This window comes from Sapajus apella, unplaced genomic scaffold (genome assembly GCF_009761245.1).
Source record: "Sapajus apella isolate SASKATOON/1434 unplaced genomic scaffold, GSC_monkey_1.0 scaffold12, whole genome shotgun sequence".
NCBI classification, from domain to species: domain Eukaryota; kingdom Metazoa; phylum Chordata; class Mammalia; order Primates; family Cebidae; genus Sapajus; species Sapajus apella.
In genome coordinates, this window is record NW_022436952.1 from 38,442,906 (window position 1) to 38,464,903 (window position 21,998).

At 46.8% G+C, this 21,998-nt stretch overlaps 1 protein-coding gene across 3 annotated transcripts in view; it reads right to left on the reverse strand.

The window, feature by feature from the left end:
* SUPT6H (SPT6 homolog, histone chaperone and transcription elongation factor) overlaps window positions 1-21,998 on the reverse strand; it is a 41,213-nt gene that overhangs the window by 9,956 nt on the left and 9,259 nt on the right. For all 3 annotated transcript variants that reach the window (XM_032281042.1, XM_032281043.1, XM_032281044.1), the window contains 26 exons: window positions 20,535-20,674; window positions 19,596-19,754; window positions 19,424-19,500; window positions 18,878-19,070; window positions 18,555-18,639; window positions 17,596-17,869; window positions 16,820-16,921; window positions 16,358-16,474; window positions 15,918-16,007; window positions 15,596-15,738; window positions 13,642-13,790; window positions 13,080-13,178; window positions 11,958-12,087; window positions 11,722-11,872; window positions 11,395-11,549; window positions 11,001-11,196; window positions 10,434-10,573; window positions 10,194-10,311; window positions 7,100-7,176; window positions 6,714-6,849; window positions 6,278-6,415; window positions 6,032-6,199; window positions 4,578-4,705; window positions 3,234-3,441; window positions 2,563-2,710; window positions 1,731-1,873 (listed from right to left, as the gene is read on the reverse strand). In XM_032281042.1, coding sequence (XP_032136933.1) covers window positions 1,731-1,873; window positions 2,563-2,710; window positions 3,234-3,441; window positions 4,578-4,705; window positions 6,032-6,199; window positions 6,278-6,415; window positions 6,714-6,849; window positions 7,100-7,176; window positions 10,194-10,311; window positions 10,434-10,573; window positions 11,001-11,196; window positions 11,395-11,549; window positions 11,722-11,872; window positions 11,958-12,087; window positions 13,080-13,178; window positions 13,642-13,790; window positions 15,596-15,738; window positions 15,918-16,007; window positions 16,358-16,474; window positions 16,820-16,921; window positions 17,596-17,869; window positions 18,555-18,639; window positions 18,878-19,070; window positions 19,424-19,500; window positions 19,596-19,754; window positions 20,535-20,643 — 3,633 coding nt within the window. In that variant the 5' untranslated portion in view covers window positions 20,644-20,674. The remainder of the gene's footprint in view (window positions 1-1,730; window positions 1,874-2,562; window positions 2,711-3,233; window positions 3,442-4,577; window positions 4,706-6,031; window positions 6,200-6,277; window positions 6,416-6,713; window positions 6,850-7,099; window positions 7,177-10,193; window positions 10,312-10,433; window positions 10,574-11,000; window positions 11,197-11,394; window positions 11,550-11,721; window positions 11,873-11,957; window positions 12,088-13,079; window positions 13,179-13,641; window positions 13,791-15,595; window positions 15,739-15,917; window positions 16,008-16,357; window positions 16,475-16,819; window positions 16,922-17,595; window positions 17,870-18,554; window positions 18,640-18,877; window positions 19,071-19,423; window positions 19,501-19,595; window positions 19,755-20,534; window positions 20,675-21,998) is intronic.

Sequence of the window (21,998 nt, forward strand, 5' to 3'; positions counted from 1 at the left end):
TTCACTCATGTTACCCAGGCTGGAGTGCAATGGCGCGATTTCGGCTCGCTGCAACCTCCGCCTCCTGGGTTCAGGCAATTCTCCTGCCTCAGCCTCCTGAGTAGCTGGGATTACAGGCACGCGCCACCACGCCCAGCTAATTTTTTTGTATTTTTAGTAGAGACGGGGTTTCACCATGTTGACCAGGATGGTCTCGATCTCTTGACCTCGTGATCCACCTGCCTTGGCCTCCCAAAGTGCTGGGATTACAGGCGTGAGCCACCGTGCCCGGCAATATTTTTCTTTTTTGAAATGAAGTCTTGCTCTGTTGCCCAGGCTGCAGTGCAGTGTCGCGATCTCAGCTCACTGCAACCTTTGCTTCCCAGGTTCAAGCAATTCTCCCGCCTTGGCCTCCAGAGTAGCTGGGATTATAGGCACCCACCATCATGCCCGGCTAATTTTTGTATTTTTAGCACAGGTGAGGTTTCACCATGTTGGCCAGGCTGGTCTTGAACTCCTGACCAAAGGTGATCTGCCTGCCTCAGCCTCCCAAAGTGCTGGGATTATAGGCGTGAGCCACTGCTCCCAGCTATCTTTTTTTTCTTGAGACAGGATCACTCTGCTGCTCAGGCTGGAGTGCAGTGGTGCAATCACGGTTCACTGTACCCTCAACCTCAAGTAATCCTCCCACCTTGGCCTCTTGAGTAGCTAGAACTGTAAGTGCATACTCCCACGCCTAGGTAATTCTTTTATTTTGTAGAGATTGGGTTTTGTCATGTTGCTAAGGCTGGTCTTGAACTCCTGGGCTCAAGCACTCCACCCACCTTGGCCCCTGAAAGCACTGGGATTACTGGTGTGACTGTATCGTCTTTAATGTTTATCCAACTTAGATCCCTTTAGCTGCAACTGAAGCCCCCCCCTCCTTTTATTTATTTTTTTTTTGAGACAGAGTCTTGCCACCACACCTGGCTAATCTTTGTATTTTTAGTAGAGAAGGGGTTTCGCCATGTTGGCCAGGCTGGTCTTGAACTCCTGACCACAGGTGATCCACCCACGTCAGCATCCTGAACTGCTGGGATTAAAGGTATGACCCACCGTACCTGGCCCGGCCCCTCCCTTTTTTAAAAAAGGAGATGGGGTCTTGCTTTGTTGCTCAGGCTGGCCTCAAACTCCTGGGCTTAAGTAATCCTCCCAAATCAGCCTCCAAGTAGTTGGCACTAGGTGCAAGGACCACCGCGCCTGGCTGCCATTTTGTTTTGACCCAGTGACCATAACACATTTCTATGTCAGCCTTTTCTTTTCCCCCCTCCACTCTGTTGCCCAGGCTGGAGTGCAGTGGTGTGATCTCGGCTCACTGCAACCTCCACCTCCTGGGTTCTCCTGCCTCAGCCTCCTGAGTAGCTGGGATTACAGGCATGTGCCACCACACCTGGCTGTTTTTTGTATTTTTAGTAGAAATGGGGTTTTGCCATGTTGGCCAGGCTGGTCTTGAACCCTTGACCTCAGGTGATCCACCTGTCTTGGCCCCCCAAAGTGCTAGGATTACAGGAGTGAGCCACCATACCCAGGTATATGAGCCTTCTCAGAAGGCACTTCAGGCCAAACCTGTATGTTTCCTATTGTTCTTCCTTCCTTGTGTACTTGTTTGATAAGAGGATGATCTAGAACACTCTCACTTCTGATTCCCTTCTAGGCACCAAGATTATTCATCCAAGGAAATTCACTGAGCAAGACAATGCTGCCACACACACCTCACTTAATTCAGGGAAATTGTCCTGCTGACAGAAAGGGCACTGCCACAGCCCTGTTTCATCATTTCGGATCGCTTGGTCATAGCTCTCACCCTGGGGACGCCTGTGGGCGATGCCAGTGACATTGCAGATGATGAGCTTTCCTGCAGGAAGGAAAGAGGATGGGGAACAGGCTCAGAAAATGTTGAGAGGACTGTCCACCAGCCTTTCAGTGACAGAATTATCTGACTGCCTTCCCATCCTTGAAGAGGGAGCTCTTCTCCTGATTTTTCTTTTTTATTTTTGAGACAGAGTCTCACTCTGTTGCCCAGGCTGGAAGACAGTGGTGCAATCCTGGCTCACTATAACTTCTGCCTCTCAGGTTCTCCCAACGCTCCTGCCTCAGCCTCCAGAGTAGCTGGGATTATAGGTGTCTGCCACCATACCCAGCTAATTTTGTATTTTAGAGATGGAGTTTCACCATGTTACCCAGGCTGGTCTTGAACTCCTGACCTCAGGGGATCCACCTGCCTCAGCTTCCCAAAGTGCTGGGATTACAGGTGTGAGCCATTGTGTCTAGCCATTCCCCTGATTTGATGATAGGGAAAAATGAAGCCTATTAGAAGACTAATTGCACAATGTGCTATAGAAGAATATTCCACAGCACACTCGAAGCATATTTGACCTTAAATTCGGTTTTGACTTCTAGTCCAAGACTCTTCAGTCTTTTAAAATGCTGTCCTGGTCTTCCCCACATATAATACAAACCTGTTGGGACTGCTGCTTGGTTTGAATGTACATAGTAAACACACCCCCCGACCCCAATAAAAAACAAAATGGCCCCAGAATTTACCAATGTAGAAGGTCTCTGGTGTTTCTTTGGTTAACATATTGAAGATCTCTTCTGTGTTGGGAGAGCGGTAGGCTGTCCGGAGATCCTTATACCGACAGCTCAGCTCTGCCCGGATGTCATACAGTGTGATGTGTTTGTCACCATAGCCCTGGGGAAGAAGCATATCAAGAAGTGCCTTGCAGCTGCTCCCCAACCCGAGCCTTAGGAGATTTCCATGGAAGGGGCAGGCCTCCCCAAACAGGAATAAGTTTCTGTCAGGGCTTCTCTTCTCTTCTTTCCCTTCAGCATTTGCTAAAGGAGGTTTTCAAACTTAGCCATGAAACACTGTTCTGTAATCAGAATGCTTCATGGAACCCCAATAAGTCAACAGATAAATGCAAAGCTGTGCTGTTAGAAAGGAGGAAAGGGGGCCTAGATGGAAACTCTAGTACTGACGTCCTCCTAACTCCCTCCTGCCCTTTATAATTATGGTGGCAATCTCTGAGACTTCCCTGGCTCCTTAATAAGCAGACTGAAAACTTCCTTGAGGAACCCAGTAGAGCAGGGCAGAGAGATGAAAGGATCAAGTCTGCCTTACCAACAGTATCAGGCTTTCTCTGGACACTCATTGTCCTACCAACCTGGTCACTTGGGATGGGTTTTCCTGCTGGGCCTTCCATGCTGTTACTTACCTGCCTCTCCAGCTCTTCTGCAAAGGCGTCAAGGTCCAGGTCTTTGAGTCGCTCTGGGTTTTCCAAGATTTCTTCAAGGGCTCCCGCAGGATTGGCATCCTCGGCTGATTCATCGTATTCCAGGGCATCCACTGCCATCTTCCTAGCCCACTCATAGGTCTCAGGGTGGACGCGGGAACCATCAAGAACTTCAATATATGAGTCGGTGCTGGAGGAAAGGCAGAAAAGGAGCAGGATATAGAACGAGAAGCTTCTAGTAGCAACCCAAATGTCCACCAATGGGGAACTGGTTAAATAAATTAGGGCACCTCCATACAATGAAATACTATACAGCCATTAACAAGAATGAGGTAGATCTATGTGTGCTGACATGGAAAGATGGCCACGATATATTGATACGTGAAAAATGCACTGCAAAAACACTATGAACCATATGATCCCATTTTTGTAGTAAATGGGTAGTTAGTAAATGCATAGCAAAAATAAAATTTAGAAAAACTGTAGTATACATAAAATTGTTATGGTAGTTATCTCTGGGGGGTGGGATTATGGGGGACTTCCACTTTCTGCATAATATTTCTATATGTTGAATTTTACATGATGAACTTATATGAGTCTCATAATAGGATAAATCAAGAAAGGGGAAAAAAACCTTTGAAAATTTGCTGACAGCTATTTTCCCCCATAAAGCCTTCCCAGGCTGGTCTTGCCCGTGCACTCACATGGACCTATGTTATTCGTGGAGTGTTACAGCAAAGCTGAGTGGAAAATGAAGTTTTAGAACTTGAAGCCTATTTCCCCACTGATTTCCATTACTGAATGAGGAGCTATGTGCCCGTGGAAAAGATCCTCCAAAGACTGAGTTGATAACTTCTGGAGAGGAAGAGGTCAATAGTGAAGTCCAAAGTCCAAGTGAATAGAACTTTCTCTTAATAACATCATCTCAAAACATACCAAATCTCTCTCCCCCTTCCTTATCTCTTCATACCCCCAAACTCCTTTTTCATTGCCCCTGCTGTTCCCACCCGTATCTGGCCACAACAAACCATAATTTAAAAAAAAAGCAAGTTTGTTTTCACTGAAGAAAATATCGTGTTTTCTGTCCTTAATGTATAAGCTAAGCTGGTTCTTTTTATGTTTCTCTCACACAAAAAATGTTTTACATAATTGAACCGATCTTTTCCATAGGTCAGGGGCTCTTGACTGAATAAAGTTCCTTACCTTTTCTTTAAAACATTTCCTAAGTTAAATGGCTTGTGGCCCTTTGATAGCCCTAATCCCCCAAAACCCAAAAACAAAGCCCACTAGGAATTCCTCCTGCCCCATCCAGGCAGAGGGCATCACCTGTCCCCCAGGGAGGCCGTGTCGATCTTGAGGAAGCCGGCACAATTCATGAAGACTTTGGGACCCATGTGGCACATGGTAACCAGCTGGGTCCGGCTCTCGAGCCGGGTGTTGTTCTGCTTCAGGATCTGGGGGAGAGAGCTGGACTGAGCCAGGGCAGTAAGCATGCCCCACCTCCCCTATTAAACTCTCATAACAAAAACTCTGTCTCCATCTAGTATCTACTTGAGCACTGCAGCATACTATCGGCCACTCTAAATTAAAAAACAATTAACAACAACAACAACAAATCCCAATATTTTGCTTTAAATGGGAAAATAATAAATGATGTTATACCTACACCAAAGACCACATACAACTAATGTGTGGCTCATAAGTTAGAAGTTAACACTAGTAGGCTAGGTTTGGTGGCTCAGCTCATGCCTGTAATCCCAACACTTTGGGAGGCCGAGACAAGCGGATCACTTGAGGTCAGGTGTTCGCGACCAGCCTGGTCAACATGGTGAAACCCATCTCCACTAAAAATACAAAAAATAGCCGGGCATGATAGTGCATGCCTGTAATCTCAGCTACATGGGGGGCTGAGGCAGAAGAAGCACTTGAACCTGGAAGGTGGAGACTGCAGGAGCCAAGATTGTGCCACTGCATTCCAGCCTGGGTGACACAGAGCAAGACTCAGTCTCAAAAAAAGTTATTAGTTGCATGGCTTAACTAAAGTAGTTAATGATAAAATATACAACCAAGTCCCCATCACCTATCTTAAGAAGAAGAATATTACTAATAATTCTGAAGATCCCTGCGTGCTCCCCTATCTGATTGAAATCCTTTTACTTTCCACTGGAAAAACCCCACTATCCTGAGGTTTGTGTCCAGCAGTCTCCTGTTTTCTCTATCCATTTCAGATCATGGCTTATAGCTATCTTTTCCATGAGCCACTAGAATACGGCAGTAAAGGCTGGGCAAGGTGGCTCATACCTGTAATCCCAGCACTTTGGGAAGCTGAGGTGGGCAGATCCACAAGGTCAAGAGTTTGAGACCAGCCTGGCCAATATGGTGAAACCTTGTCCCTACTAAAAATACAAAAATCAGCCGGACATGGTGGCACATGGCTGTTGTCTCAGCTACTTGGGAGGCTGAAGTAGAGAATCACTTGAACCCGGGAGGCAGAGGTTGCAGTGAACTGAGATCACGCCTCTGCACTCCAGCCTGGGTGACAGAGCAAGATTTCGTCTAAAAAAAAAAAAAAAAAAAAAAAAAAAGAATAAAGCAGTGAAGGGCACAGCTTTGGCCACCTGGGTCTGAAGTCAGACTGACTCTCACTAGCTGAGTGTTTCTCCACAAGTCACTTTACCTCTCTGACCTTGGTCTTCCTGATGTGTCAAATTAATGAAAAAGTATATACTCATATTCAATGAAATGGCAAGTTTTAAAATTTCTGATCGCTCCAATCCTACCTTCAAGAGGTGGGTCCCTTTCCGAGGTCCCAGGCCACAAACATACTGGATCAAGGCCTGGCTGTAAGGGTGGGCAATGGCACGGTTGACATCGACTCCGACCTCATTGACTCGGTTAATAAATTCACAGTACAAGGCGTTGAGCAGCTCCTCTTTCACCACATGCTCCTGTTGACATTCAGCATACAGGAGTAAGGTTACTCTGCTTTTCCCTCCACCCAAGCCTGCCTGTCAAATCCTACTCACCTGCAAGGGGTGAAACTTGAGACACAGGATGTCTTCATCGGAGCTGCACACCTGGGCAAATTCAATCAGAGGGTCCTGGATTCGCCGGGCCAGGGAGACGGCCTGTCTCAGCACTGGAGGGTAATCCCGGAACTCTGCCTAGAGTCAAACAAGGGTCAGCAGGGCCTTAAAATCCCCTCAGGTCCAACATCAAGAGGAAATCCAAACCATTCTGGTTTAAAGTCATTTTCTCTGCTTCTCTGGGATCTTTTTCCTGGGACCAATTTAATCTCTGGGACTCCCAATCTGAACCGTAACTGCAAAATGGAGAACTTTTGCATGGAACAGGACACAGGTATAGTCCTGTGCCCCTGCTGACGTTTGTTTCCCTATTTCATCTCTTTGGGATTAAGAGCACTTGCCTGGGTAGACCCTAATGGTGGAGCTTCAGCATTACCTCTGACTTCTTGCTGTTCATATAGAGAATGGCCAACTCGTTGTCAACCAGTTCTACCCCAATAGATGACAGCTGCTGGCCCTGGTCCAGCTCATGTACAATGCGCTTCACATCTTCAATCAACATCTGGGCGTCCCTGGTGGGATGAGTGTTGGTCAATGAATACATTTTCTTAGGAACTGACAGTCTCATGACTACCTTGGGGGTGAAGAGGTGGCGGACGAAAAGACTTTTAAGACAAGGAAGTAAAACATCCCCAGGGATACTCCCTGGAGATACCATCGATACCCTACATGCCCCATCTGTTATGGGCATATGGCAGATTCAATAGTAAGACATGAATTGGGTCACAGCCTTAAACCAGGCATGGTCTAATCCCCACCTACCTGTTCTCTCCTGCAACTGTCACCACATGAGGCTTCTTATTCAGGAGAAATTTCTTTAGCGTTTCAATGTCTTGAGCCTGGATTGAAAGAAAATTGAAGCTGAATGGTTCTGAAATATGGAGATTTCTGTCCCTCTATGTTGGAGAATTTTTTTTGGGGGGGATGGAGTTTCACTCTTGTTGCCCAGGCTGGAGTGCAATGGTGCCATTTCAGCTCACTGCAACCTCTGTCTCCTGGGTTCAAGCAATTCTCCTCCCTCAGCCTCCCAAGTAGCTGAGATTACAGGCATGTGCCACTACGCCTAGCTACTTTTGTATTTTTAGTAGAGATGGGGTTTCACCATGTTGGCCAGGCTGGTCTTGAACTCCTGACCTCTGGTGATCACCCACCTCAGCCTCCCAGAGTGCTGGGATTACAGGTGTGAGCCACTGCACGCAGTGGAGTTATAAGGAAAATGATATGGACCAGATGTGGAAGATATGAAATCAGATAAGAAACCAGATATGGAAGATATCTGGTTCAAGTTGCTACCAAAGATCCCAAAATGCTGGGCTTATAGGCATGAGCCACCACTCTGCAGAGATCTTGTAAGAACTGGAAGAATCTTCATATGGAAAATATCTGGTCCAATTTGGTACCAAGGATCCATTCCCACCCTCTCCTGAAAGTTAGCCACCCTGCCTCTGCTTGATAATTCCACTGACTAGAAGTATACTCCAGTGATACTAGCTGCCACTGGCCAGGTCTCAACAATGAAGTTAGGAAATCGTTCTTTTATATTGTGAACCAAAATCTAATATTCAGCCTCTGGTTCTAGTTTTGATGAAGCAAAATGAATAACTAGTAGTTGCCCTCTTTTGGGTGGGGGCCCACTGAAAAGGTCAACATGGCGGTGCCTCATGCCTATAATCCCAGCACTTTGGGAGGCCGAAGTGGTTGGATCACAAGGTCAGGAGATCGAGACCACACTGGCCAACATGGTGAAACCCCGCCTCTACTAAAATACAAAAAACTAGCCGAGTGAGGTGGTGCACGTGTGTAGTCCCAGCTACTCAGGAGGCTGAGGCAGGGGAATCACTTGAACCCGGGAGGCAGAGGTTACAGTGAGCCAAGATCTCGCCGCTGCATTCCAGCCTTCCAGAGCAAGACTCTGTCTCAGGAAAGAAAAAAAGGCAACATGGTTAAGTATAATTTTCTTCAGCTAAAGATGTCCGGTTCCTTTTTATTTAATTCCTAGTACCTCACACTCCTGCATGTCCTCCTACAGTTTTTGTAGCTATTTCATTTGTAGTGTGACTTTTGCTAAAAATATATGAGTAGTGGCCATGTGTGGTGGCTCACGCCTGTAATCCCAGCACTTTGGGAAGCCAAGGTGGGCAGATCATGAGGTGGGAGATCGAGACAATCCTGGCCAACATGGTTAAAACCCGTCCTACTAAAAATACAAAACAATTAGCTGGGTGAGGTGGCGAAGTCCCAGCTACTCAGGAGGCTGAGGCAGAAGAATTGCCAGAACCCAGGAGGTGGAGTTTGCAGTGAGCCAAGATCGCGCCACTGCACCATATCCTGGGTGACAGTGCGAGATTCTGTCTCAAAAAAAAAAAAAAAAAAAAAAAAAAGTGAGTAGTTAGGACTGATAGCTAGGACTATTTGAAATTCTGATCTCCACTTCAAGATTTTTTTTTTTTTTTTTTTTTTTGGGGGTTCACCATGATGTCCAGGCTGGTCTTGAACTCCTGACCTCAGGTGATCCACCCACCTTGGCCTTCCAAAGTGCTAGGATTACAGGCGTGAGCCACTGCGCTCGGCCCATTTCGAAATTTTAATGGCTGAGTGCAGTGGCTCACACCTGTAATCCCATCACTTTGGGAGACTGAGGCTGATGGATCGCTTGAGTCTAGGAATTTGAGACCTGCCTGGGCACATGGTGAAATCTTGTCTCTTACAAAAAATACAAAAATTAGCCAGGTGGCTGGGCGCAGTGGCTCACACCTGTAATCCTAGCACTTTGGGAGGCTGAGGTGGGTGGATCACCTGAGGTCAGTTGTTCAAGACCAGCCTGGCCATCATGGTGAAACCCCATCTTATAAAAAAAAAAAAAAAAGAAAAAAAAATTAGCCAGGCATAGTGGTAAGCACCTCTGTCCCAGCTACTTGGGAGGCTGAGGCAGGGGGATCACCTGAGCCTGGGAGACAGGGGTTGCAGTGAGCTGAGTTCTTGCCACTGCACTCCAGCCTGGCGACAGAGCCAGACTCTGTTTCAAAAAATAATAATAATAGGCCGAGCATGGTGGCTCATGCCTGTAATCCCAGCACTGTGGGAGGCCAAGGCAGGCGGATCACTTGAGGTCAGGAGTTTGAACCAGCCTGGCCAACATGGTCAAACCCCGCCTCTACTAAAAATACAAAAATTAGCTGGGCATGGTGGCACATGCCTGTAATCCCAGCTACTTGGGAGCTTAAGGCAGGAGAATCGCTTGAACCTGGGAGGCAAAGATTTCAGTGAGCTTGGATTGCACCACTGCACTCCAGCTTGGGTGACAGAATGAGACTCTGTCTCAAAAAAAATAAATAAATAAAAATTAAAAAAAAATTAAATTAAAAAAAAAAGTTGTTTGTTAAGAAATATTTCTTTCAAGAATGCAGCTCTATCAACAAAACTGAAAGATACCATAGATACCATTAGGATAAACAAAATTCAGAAATATATCAACCAAATGAATTGAAAATCTTCTTTCCTTGGAAGAAAAGACACTGAAAGGCTAAAGAAGGGAAAAGGCTGGCTTCATGCCTCAGTGGCTTTCAGCTGCTGGAACAGCCTGACCCAGATGCTGCTAAGAACAGAGGCCGTTAAGGCAACTCCAGAAGCACACAAGGCCTAGGAACTGGCCTGAAGCCAGAAGCAAATTCTGTACCAGATAACTTGAGTGCCATCTACTGCTCATGAAATTGAGGCATCCCAGGGGACAAGTCAGTGACCAGATCAGAGACAACTAGTCTTGCATAGGATGTTGCTTAGACCATAAACAGTTATCTCCACTGAATCATAAGACATTCTCCAGATATATTTTAGTAACCTCGTCCTAGCCACTTGCCTTCTTTTCTCGCTCTTCCTCTCTCCACGCAGTTCGCCGTTTGGTAAAATGGGGCAGTCGAAGGAAGTCTGTCACTTCTCCTTCACCATTTACTAGGGCGCAGAACACAGGGTGATCTCTGCCAGCCAGACAGAAAAACAAGAGTGCAACAATCAGCAATATGAAGTTATGAATGAGAGAAAAATGAAATTAGGAAGATAGGTAAGAGACGGTTCTGGGCAGGCAGAAACAGGCTGTTACCTGGCAGAGGAGAAAGCAATGCCAAGGACTCGAATACCCTTCCCTTGGTTCTCGTCCATAAAGTCGTCGTCTTCCTCCACCTGCTGATCTGGTCGGTAGGGCGCCACTCTCAACCAGTTGTAGAGCTTTCGACTACAGGCCTGTGGGAAGACACACAACAGATATTACATACGCGATGACATTACGGTCATCAGGCTCACCAAGTGTGCTAAGGGAACACACACATGCACACATGGGCGAGGGTGTGTACTCTTATGTGCCCATGTTCCTAGCCATTGGCAGGCTTACCACCTGAAGGCATATCTTGCTTGTGGAAACAGGAGAGTATAGAGAATAGAGAAATAAAGAATGTTTGGGTGAGTGGCAGTGGGGGAGGAAAGAAGCTCTTGGAGCAGAGATGTCTTAGAGGTGGCCCATGTGGCCTTGTTAGCATTCCCTCTCAGATTATGCTTCACCTGCCCCCAGTGTTTCTCCATTAGCTATGGGACCATTACTAAGGGGTTCCTTCATGCCCAGCTCTAGTTTGGGGAAATCATATGACTAAAAATCATGAGGCTCTGTCCTCACCTTTATAACATATTCCTTGGCTTCAGCCAGCAGCTTGTTTTTGAGTTCCTTGGCCATCTGCACATAGAGGAACTGCTGTAAAGCCCGTTCGATGGCCATGGTGCGTTGCCGGTTCCACTCCTGCACCTGGTGGCTGAACTCATCTCGGTAGTAAAACTGTTTTATCTCTTCAAAGTATGTCTGGTCATTGCCATAGCTGAGGAGAGACACAAAGCTATGGTGTCAAGAATGGAGAAAAGGTGACACCGAATGTCCACGAACGTTCTAAGCAAGCCAGAGACAACAGCTTGCTCAACTCTGAAACTGTGGTTCCCCACTCCTGAGGGGCCCTTCCGTCCACCAGACTCCTCACCAGGCTTTCCCCAGAGAGCCCCCAGCCCAGGGCTCTGCTTACCCTTCCACTCCCTTCATATCTATGCTGATGTCAATGGTGAGCAGCCCTTCGTCTTCAGCCAGGCATATCTTGAGGAACTGGTCATCTCTCAGTTCCTTAACCGGCTTGTTCTTTAAGTACTTGAAGGAATAGGCATAGTGCGCCTCATCTACATCCTGCATACATGAAGAGGGAATCATAAGCCTGTGGATGGGCTGGGCCAGGCCCCTGGAGGAAAGACTGCCTTTTTGCTTTCAGGCAGACAGCTCAGTGAAGTGGAAGACAAGAAACTCAGACCACAGAAGGAGCTGAGGCACACCTTGGATCAAAGCCCTTCACCCAGCTCACCTTTCTACCTTTCTTGGTGGGGTTTATATTTAGCTTGGCTCTCTCTTGGAAGGTTTGCCTCAGCACCTGCCGGACAAGGGGCTCACGGGCAATCTGCAGGGCTACCATGTAGCGAGCGCCTTCTAGCACAGCCTCTGGAGTAGGGAACTGGCTGTGGGGAAAATGGTGCAGCTACAGAACCAGGGCGTTGTGGCCCTCAGGCCCCTCCTCCTGCCAGCCACCTGCTGCATGCCTACCTGCAAACATAATCCTTGGCCAGCTCCAAGGGCTCTGCGGGAAACTGCTCTGTCTCGTGCCGCTGGTAGCTGTCCCGGAGGTTCTCCCCAAACTGCTCAGGAGTAAGCCCAAACTTTTTGGCCAGGCCATCTAAAGCAAATAGAAGAGTGAAGTGTAAGACAGCAGAGGGCCTATAAACCTCTTGGCTTTCAGAATCTGGAGTAGCAATTTTGGGAACTAGCCTTTTTTATTTTCCTGAGACAGGAAATAACACCTCTTGGGTGTGGCAGTACACAACTGTAGACCCAACTACTCAGGAGTCTGAGGTGGGAGGATTGCTTGAGCCTGGGAAGTCAAGGCTACAGTGAGCCATTACTGCACCACTGCACTCTAGCCTAGAAACAAGAGTGAAACACTGTCTCAAAAAAAAAATGAGAAAGCTCTTGCTGGGTCTACCTTTTGTTTTCCTGAATTCCTGGGCGCTCTGTTGCCCAGGCTAAAGTGCAGTGGTGTGATCATGGCTCATTGCAGCCTCGGCCTCCTGGGCTCAGGTGATCCTCCCATTTCAGCTTTCCCAAGTAGCTGGGACTATAGCCACTTGGGAAAGCTGAAATGGGAGGATTTCAGGAGGATCCCCACTCCTGGCTAATTTTTTTCTGTATTTTTTGTAAAGTCTTGCTATGTTGCCCAGGCTGGCCTCCAACTCCTAGGCTCAAGCAATCCTCCCACCTTGACCTCCCAAAGTGCTGGGATTACATGTGTGAGCCACTGTGCCCGGCTAGGGCACTGGATTTTAAAGAAGCCATGAATGAGCAGGAATAAGTGGTCAAAGAACAATGAAAAAACTGATTTTAAACACTTGATAGGCTATTATAAAGCAGAAGAAACAGCGTGGATTCTCTCCCCTCAATCATGAGTTTGCCATTACCGCAGGAAATTAGGGAGAGGCTGAATCATCATTGTGGGGCGGGAATGGGCGTGGAGAGGAAGTGTTTTTGAGGACCAGGTAACAGGCTGGTTCAGGACTGGATTGGTGATTGACCCCGATAGCCTTTCTTTGTCCTAACCACCAGTCTTTTTTTTCTGGGTAACTCTTCTTGCTCAGGCTAGAATGCCTAAATCCTAAAGAAGCTAGCTTTTACCTAGCCCAGCACTCTGGCAGATGGTGTACATGTCTCGGCGAGAGGCTTGCTTGAGCTCGGGGCCCCTCTGCTCCTCATCTTCTGCCTCCTCACCTTCGCCTGGGAAGAAAACAGGGAAAGATTTAGGGTTCTAGTTTGCCATCACTCCCAAGGATCTGACATGTTAGGGGAGAGGCCCCAAAGGGTACCCAGCCAAGGGCCTCTTTCAAGATGCCATGGCTGCCAAGTCTCTAGGGTTCTCTTTATTATTTTTTGAGGCAGAGTCTTGATTTGTTGCCCAGGCTGGTATGCAGTAGCATGATCTCAGCTCACTGCAACCTCTGCCTCCAGGTTCAGGCATGCCTCAGCCTCCTAAGCAGCTAAAATTATAGGCGTGTGCCACCTAGCCTGGCTAATTTTGCATTTTTAGTGGAGACAGTGTTTCACCATGTTGGCCAGGCTGATCTCAAACTCCTGACCTCAGGTGATCCGCCTGCCCTGGCCTCCCAAAGTGCTGGGATTACAGGTGTGAGCCATAATGCATGGCCATCGAGTCTCCTGGATTTTCTTTCCCATCACTAACCTTCTTCATCTCCCTCTTCCCTTACACGCTTCAGCTTCTTGCGGCTAGCCTTGGCAGCATTCTGCATCTTGGGGATGTCTCGACCATAATAAAGAAGAAAATGATTGTAGACATCTTTCAGCTCATCCATTGACTGGACATCCTTGAGTCTGAAGGGGATGAAACATAAGGTTTCAATCACTGCAGAGGGGGGTATACCCCAATTTGGCTATAAGAGGTCCAATTCCCAAAAGGCAATATCCCAACTAGAATGGGATCCTAACCAGTCTTTTCCAATTATTACTATAGGTATTACTTTTTTTGAGCCCTAGACCGTAACTTTTTTTTTTTTTTGGTGAGATCGAGTCTTGCTCTGTTGCCCAGGCTGGAGTGCAGTGGCGCGATCTCGGCTCATTGAAACTTTTGCCTCCCGGGTTCAGGCAATTCTGCCTCAGCCTCCTACCAAGACCATATCTTAATTGCAAACAAGTCATCTCAAAGAAGGCATTTATGTCAAACAGAAACGGTGGCTGGTCGTGGTTAGAAATGGAAGCAAAAAGAGAGAGACAGACAGGGCACGTTACTCATGCCTGTAATCCCAGTGATTTGAGAGACCAAAGTTGGACGATCGATTGATACCAGGAGTTAGAGATTAGCCTGGGCATTGCATGGAGACCTGTCTTAAAACAAAACTTTAAAAATTTGCCAGGCGTGGAGGCACATGCCCGTAATTCTAGCTACTCAGGAGGCTGAGGCAGGCGAATCACTTGAACCCAAAAGGGGGAGGTTGTGGTGAGCTGAGATCACGCCACTGTACTTCAGCCTGGGCCACAGAGCAAGATTCAGTCTCAAAACATTTAAAACAAAAACAAAAACAAAAACAAAAAAACAAACAACCATCTATTCCCCACCCACAGCCTACTTTCTCTACACTGAATAATGGTACAGACTAGCAAATATAAATATCCAATTATTCTGACAGTGAATCTTTTGGTAAATAAACAATGTTTTCTATATGTTGATACGGAAATCTAAGATGAATTTGCCTCTCAGATTAATTTTAATGTGTTGATAAGTCAGATTCCTTTTTCTTGAGATGGAGTTTTGCTCTTGTTGCCCAGGCTGGAGTGTAATGGTGCGATCTCGGCTCACTGCAACCTCCGCCTCCTGGGTTCAAGAGATTCTCCAGCCTCAGCCTCCCGAGTAGCTCGGATCACAGGTACACACCACCACACCGGGCTAATTTTTGTATTTTAAGTAGAGACAGGGTTTCACCATGTTGGCCAGGATGGTCTCAAACTCCTGACTTCAGGTGATCTGCTTGCCTCAGCCTCCCAAAGTGCTGGAATGACAGGTGTGAGCCACTGCGCCCGGCCCTTTTTCTTTTTCTAAGAGACAGGATCTTTGTTCTTTCACCCAGTGTGGAGTGCAGTATCATAATCATAGCTCATTGCAGCCCTGAATTCCTGGACTGGTGATCTTCTTGCCTCGGCTTCCCAAGTAATTGGACTACAGGCACAAGCCACTGTGGCTGGCTTTGACAAGCTTGATTTCTTTTCTTTTTTTGAGATGAAGTCTCGCTCTGTTGCCCAGGCTGGAGTGCAGTGGGCACAATCCTGGCTCACTACAACCTCCGCCTCCTGGGTTCAAGCGATTCTCCTGGCTCAGCCTCCTGAGTAGCTGAGATTACTGGCATGTGCCACTGCCCCTGGCTAATTTTTTTTTTTATTTCGTAGACACAGGGTTTCACCACGCTGGTCAGGCTGGTCTTGAACTCCTGACCTCAAGTGGTCCACCTGCCTTGGCCTCCCAAAGTGCTGGGATTATAGGCGTGAGCCATTGCACCCAGCTGACAAGTTGGATTTCTAAGGGATGGGCCCTGTGCTGCACATTCTGCAAGGTTTAACAGTGTTCCTGCAGGGCCAGCCTTGGGTCTGAGGGCTTCCCATAATGGAATAAACCCTGCATGTGTTACCTCTCCATGTCAGTGGTATCCAGAGCCCGGATGCCATCAGCAAGAGGTTTGTCAGGGTCAGCAGAGATCTGCTCATACTGATAAGCTTGCATCTTCTCAAACAGCCGTGTTAGGTTCTCTTTACGGATTCTCAGCTGGGTCCACTAGGGTGAAGCAGAGCAGGAATGAGGGCTAGTGTTCAGCCCTGGAGACCCAAGGCTCTGTTCCTTACCTGGCTGGCGTGGGGAACTAGACAGCCTGGGAAGTTTGGGTTTGTAGGTACCCTGATAGTAGTGGTGCCTATCCTGGCCCACACCTCTTGGGGGCCATGGATTCACATTACCTTTTCATCCCACTGCCAGACTCTCCACAAATCATTGATGTGCAACTCAGGCTCCACGTACTCCTTTCGGTAGAAGGCAATAAAAGGCACCTAGGATGGCAAGGAGACTGCAGTCACTCAGAGAAGATAGATCTGCTAAGATCCCCTCTGCCAGTAGATAATAACTTCCTGGAAAAACGGCTCCAGGAAATTCAACAGTCAAAAGTCTGGCCTCCCTCACAGCCCCTCCAAGGCCTGGTGCTTTCCTCAATAGGAGAAAATAATGCAGATGGGGTAGCATTGTTCTCATGATCACTACATTCTCTGCTGGTCCTAACACTTCTTGAGTCATGGATAGGGGACAGGGGAAGGGAGCTCCCACCTGATTTGGGGAACTATCTTTTTCCCTCATCCCCTAATTAAATTTCTCACCAATGGGCCACCAGAGCTTGAGGTGTTACCTCAAAATGCTGATTTCGCATGAAGCCCAGGGCCTCTTTGATCTTCTGAATTGTGCTGGGCCCTTTCCGACTGAAGCTGCTGGCTGGTTGCCCTCGGTCTAGGTAATCACAGCTTTCCTACAGTAGAGAAATACAGAAATAGCAAGACAGTGTTACTTGCTTTGTTTTACCATACATAATTGCTTAACAATAAAAAATAACCTTTTAGATGAAATCAAGAAATTTTTTCTCATTTACACACACTTAAAATTTTTTTTAGAGATGGGTCTCACTATGTTGCCCAGGTTGAACTTGAACTCTGGGCTCAAGCGATCATCCTGCCTTCAGCCTCCTTAGTAGCTAGGACTAGGTACAGTTTTCTGTACCAGGCACACAGACGTATGGAATAGGGGAGGAAGAGCTCCCTATCTTGATGAAGTATCTTTTGGTTCATATCGAAACATAAGGATCTTTTTTGGGTACCTGGAGAGAAATGGTTGGTGTGGCAAAAGCATTCCTGTAGATCCAGTCGGCTTCTTCTTCTAGTTCATCATCTTCAGCCCCCTTGACTGGGATGGAGCGGAGCTGCAGTAGATAAGACAACAGGGTGAGAGTGACTTTATCTTGTGTCTCACTTAAGAAAAACATACGCCTTTTTGGACAGAAATGTGTGATCATCAGGTGCACATTTCCAGTACCTAGCAGTGTTGTCCTGGCATGAAGTAAGCATTTTATAGCTTTCTCTTTTTTTTTTTTTTTTTTGAGACAGGGTTTCACTCTGTTTCCAGGCTAGAGTACAGTGGTGCAATAATGGCTCACTGTAGCCTTGACCTCCCAGGCTCAAGCAATCTTCCCACCTCAGCCTCCTGAGTAGTTGAGTCTACAGGTGTGCAGCACCATGCCCAGCTAGTTTTTTTGTATTTTTTGTAGAGATGAGGTCTCCCTATGTTGCCCAGGCTGGTCTCAAGCTCCTGGGCTCAAGCAATCTGCCCACTTTGTCCTCCCAAAGTGCTGGGATTACAGGTGTGAGCCACTGCACCCTGCCTGCATTTCATAGATTTCTAAAGAAAACAGTATTTCAAGAACCATAAGCAAGGTAGAGTCTATCTTCCCTCCTCTAAGAGCTGGATTTCCCGGGCCCCAGGTGAGATGAGGTTCAAAGCCTGTGCTGATACTCAATGCTAGACTTTTACTGGATTATTTCCTGGCTACAAGGTAATTATGGATTGGTAAAAGAGCAGAGGCTGGTGGTTTCTTACCTGGAACCTCTCAGGCAGGTCAGTGGCTCTGATTTCATTGTCCTGATCTGTGAGATGGCTGCTTTCCAGCTCGCTGGGCTCATACATTTCAAAGATGCTCCTTCGGCTCACACGCTTCTTGGTGGTCTTCTTGGGGCGCACTCGGATTTCACCCTCAGCCTCATCATCCTCATACTCATACTCTTCCTCCAGTTCTTCATCATACTCATTGTATTTCTCAAATTCATCATAGTCAAAGTCCACACCGAAGATTTCCTGGGCTTCCTGCAGGGCCCTGTGGGTGGCAGCAAGAGGCAGTTAGCTGAGGTTCAGGTGAAGAGAGAGAAATGCGGCCCTTGCATAATCCTTTACTTGTCCCAGGGGAATTAAGAGAGGTTAGGAGAAAGGTAAACAAAATAACCATATTCACCGTGGACAAAAGGCTTCATTGGGGGATATTTCTGGGCAAACTGTTGTATACGGAAGAATAAAAAGCCCATCTTTGGCACCTTTGAGTGACAGTAATCAAATAGCAACACAGCAGATGGGTCCAGATCTCGCTCAGTGGATTTGGATCAGACTGTAGTGTCTGCTAAGGCACTACAGTATTCCCTTAAAGCAAAAGCTTTCAAACTTGTAAATTGTGACACAGGCATTTTTCTTCCAACAAAATTATATTAAGAAGGTCAATATATACATATAAATGAATAAACATGGAGCTCTAGATGGAAGAGGAGTGCTGGAGCCTTGCTCATGTAGGACTCTATTCCAATCCCACAGTGGCCCTAGAGTGCAGAGACAGCTCCCAGGGCTTCCAGGAGCCGTCTGAAATCACTGCCTGGTAGAGGGTATTTGACGCAGGGAAACAAAATGGTGGCAAGCTGGGAATGCCCCATTTTTGGCAAAGGCCTCTGACCTCCTCCTTCCTGACTGGGCCCACTCAATCATTTTATCCCCACATTGTACCAGACCCCACTCACGCATCTGTATATCCAGGAAGCTTCTTCCGCCACTTAGGCTTTTTCAGTGGTTGTCCATCATCATCCACAATGAAGTCATCAATATCTGGGTAGGAAAAGGAGGGGTTGGGGCTCAGAGTCAGGGGCTGAACCACGACTAAATCACTTTGGTTCCTACTATTTGAGTGGCCAGTGAGGAACAGAGTAGGGAGACTCCTGAAAAGGAACTTCTTTGTGTCAAATGCTGGGGGATGTAGCTAAAGAATGGCTTCCATTCTATTCCCACAGACTAGGAAATCCCAACACCCATCCAAACACTGGCTTCCCTGCCCAATATAACATACCTGACTCCTCATCATCTTCTTCCTCCTCCTCTGGAGGAGCCATGGGGGCCTCCATGGCCTCCTGCCCTTCTTCCCCTTCCCCATCCTGGAAGATTTCCTCTGCAATAGCTTCTTTTTCATGTTCCTCCTTGCCATATTCCTCCTCGTCATCGTCCTCATCATCTGACATTTTTTTGACACGACGGTACTTTTGCTAGAGGTAGGAAAACCTGCCTCATCAGGATCTGAAAAGTCTGGCATACTGATACCAAATCTCCAGTCTCACTTCCTTCTTCCCACCACAATTACTCTGACCAAGGGAGATGGGAAAGAACACACTGAGTGATGCTCTTGTAGCCTCAAAACCCACCCCTGAAACTTGGACAAGACTTTCTCTAACAGGCACCCAGATCTGGGATGCAGATCTAGGCTCCATAGCACAATGATGACGAACACCATTCTCCTCTTAATGTTATCCAAACTGTCCTGCATGTATCTCCTCACCCAGAGAGATACTGAAATTTGAAGGAAAAACTTCACCCTCCAGGGACAAAGAATGACACTTACTCCTCTTTTGACTTTGACACCTAAATTCTCCTCAATGAGGTCAAAATCATCATCCTCCAGGCGGTCGTCAAAAGAGGCTGAAGAAACAAAGAGTTTCCCATGGTGAAAAGATGCCCTTTTCCGCTAAAACCTCCACCCCAAGCCTCACCTGAGCCAGCGACAGACTACTCACTGCGTTTTCTCTTCTTGTGGCCAACATCATCTTCTGAATCGCCAGAGTCACTGCCCTCATCCTCCTCTCCTTCATCTTCATCATCATCGTCATTGATAAAGCCTTTCAGGTTGCCTTGCTCATCTTGATCATCTAGGTTCTCCTCCTCCTCCTCCTCATCTGGAAGACATGCATGTTTGAGGCATGGAGACTGAAAAACAGGCTAGAGGTGCAGGGCCACTTGAATTAATGTGATTATCCATTTGCTCTGCACCTAATGACCTGGGTGCCATGTTAACTCTTTTGCCTCACGTAAAGATGAGAAACATGGCCAGTGACTTAGAGTAGCAGTATCTGGAAAGAATGGTTTTTCCCCTACAGTCACCATCTGTCTTTGGCCAGGATGTAGATTTTTCCCCTATATTCACCATCTGTCTTTGGCTTCTCAAAAGTTACTACATTATTATAGCCACCAATAACTTTGTTTTAGTCAGTTTGTAAATTCAGCAGCTATATTCCTTCTTTCAGCCATAATTCCGTTGATAAAACTTGTATGTCCCTTTCCCCTTTAAAATCATTTTATAGTTCTACTCTGTTGACAGCTCTAAAGATTGGGCTTGGCCAGAGAAATAGGAAATTAAGGGAATAAATATCAACAATGCTAGGTCTAAAAGCAGAAAGTATTACATATGGACTTATCACTGGTTTATTATCTACCCCTCTCACTAATGGAAACTCCACAATAGCTGGATTTTGTTGTTTTATATTTCTAGTCTAGGCCTAGTGCCTGGCATACAGACAGATGCTCAGTTACTATCTGCTAAGAATGACTGAAAGTTCTCAAGCTGGTACCTCATGTGTGATAACTTCTGTGCTGAGCCTGAGCCTTTCATCAGCAAGAATCCAACTATCCAAAGCTTAGCAATAGTGGGGAGAAGCTTGAGGCTGGGGCCTCCTCACCATCATCCTCCTCTTCCACAAATTTCTTGGTGACTCGGGGTACCACCTCGCCTTCATCATTGTATTCTTCCTCTGACTCCTCAGCCTCGCTTTCCACAAAATCAGACATTGCTGCAGTTTCTCACTCAGACTGAAGATGACTAGGGAAGGAAAAGAGGGTAGAATGAAAAAATGGGACACATGATCATACAGAGGGCTCTTAAACGTTCCCACAAACAGCCTTTTAGCAACCTGCCGCTGCTCTGCCCACTCAACATTCCCACTTGGGGAAAAGACAGGAAGAAGCAGATGGTTCCAGCTCTTCCATTATCCGTTCGTCCTAGCATTGCTTCTTTCATATGTACTGTTTTTTTTTTTGAGACTAAGTCTCAGTCTTTTGCCCAGGCTGGAGTACAGTTGTGCGATCTCCACTCACTGCAACCTCTGCCTCTCGGGTTCAAGCAACTCTCCTGCCTCAGCCTCCTGAGTAGCTGGGATTACAGGAGTGCAAGGTCTGTAAAAAAAAATTAACCATGCTCGGCTAATTTTTATATTTTTAGTAGAGACGGAGTTTCACCATGTTGGCCAGGCTGATCTTGTACTCCTGACCTCAGGTAATCCATCTGACTTGGCCTCCCAAAGGGTTGGGATTACAGGCATGAACCACCTCACCTGTCCTCACCTCCCAAAGTGCTGGGATTACAGGCATGAGCCACTACGCCCAACCTAATTGCCTTCTTTTTAAAAGTACAAATAAGGCTGCTGCTCCATGATGCACACAGCTTGGGAAGATAGCTGTGCTCTCTTTCTTCCCATCCCATTTGAAGACAGGAATGGGCAAAGGAGGAAATAAACTAATATAGGGATAATTAAGCAGGGATATAGTGTAGAGTGAGATTATATTATCTGCTCCTAGGAGGGTTAGGAAACAGTAAGTGCCAACTTTATAAAAGGAGCTTTTATATATTTACGTATACTATTCTTAGTTATCAGCAGAGTCAAAATGAAAATCTTTTTTTTTTTTTTTTGAGACAGAGTCTTGCTCTGTTGCCCAGGCTGGATGGAGTGCAGTGGTGTGATCTCTTGGCTCACTGCAACCTCCACCTCCTGGGTTCAATCGATTCTTCTATCTCAGCCTCCCAAGTAACTGGGACTACAGGCGCATGCCACCACACCCAGCTAACTTTTGTATTTTTTAGTAGAGACAGGGTTTCACCATATTGGCCAGGCTGGTCTAGAACTCCTGACATTGTGATCCGCCCGCCTCGGCCTCCCGAAGTGCTGGGATTACAGGTATGAGCCACAGCACTCGGCAAAATCTTTTTTCTTTCCATTTTTTTTTTAAAGATGGGGTTTCACCATGTTGGTCAGGCTGGTCTTGAACTCCCGACCTCAGGTGATCTGCCTGCCTCAGCCTCCCAAAATGCTAGGATTACAAGCGTGAGCCACCACACCCGGCCAAAATCTCTTTTCAATAGATTAAAC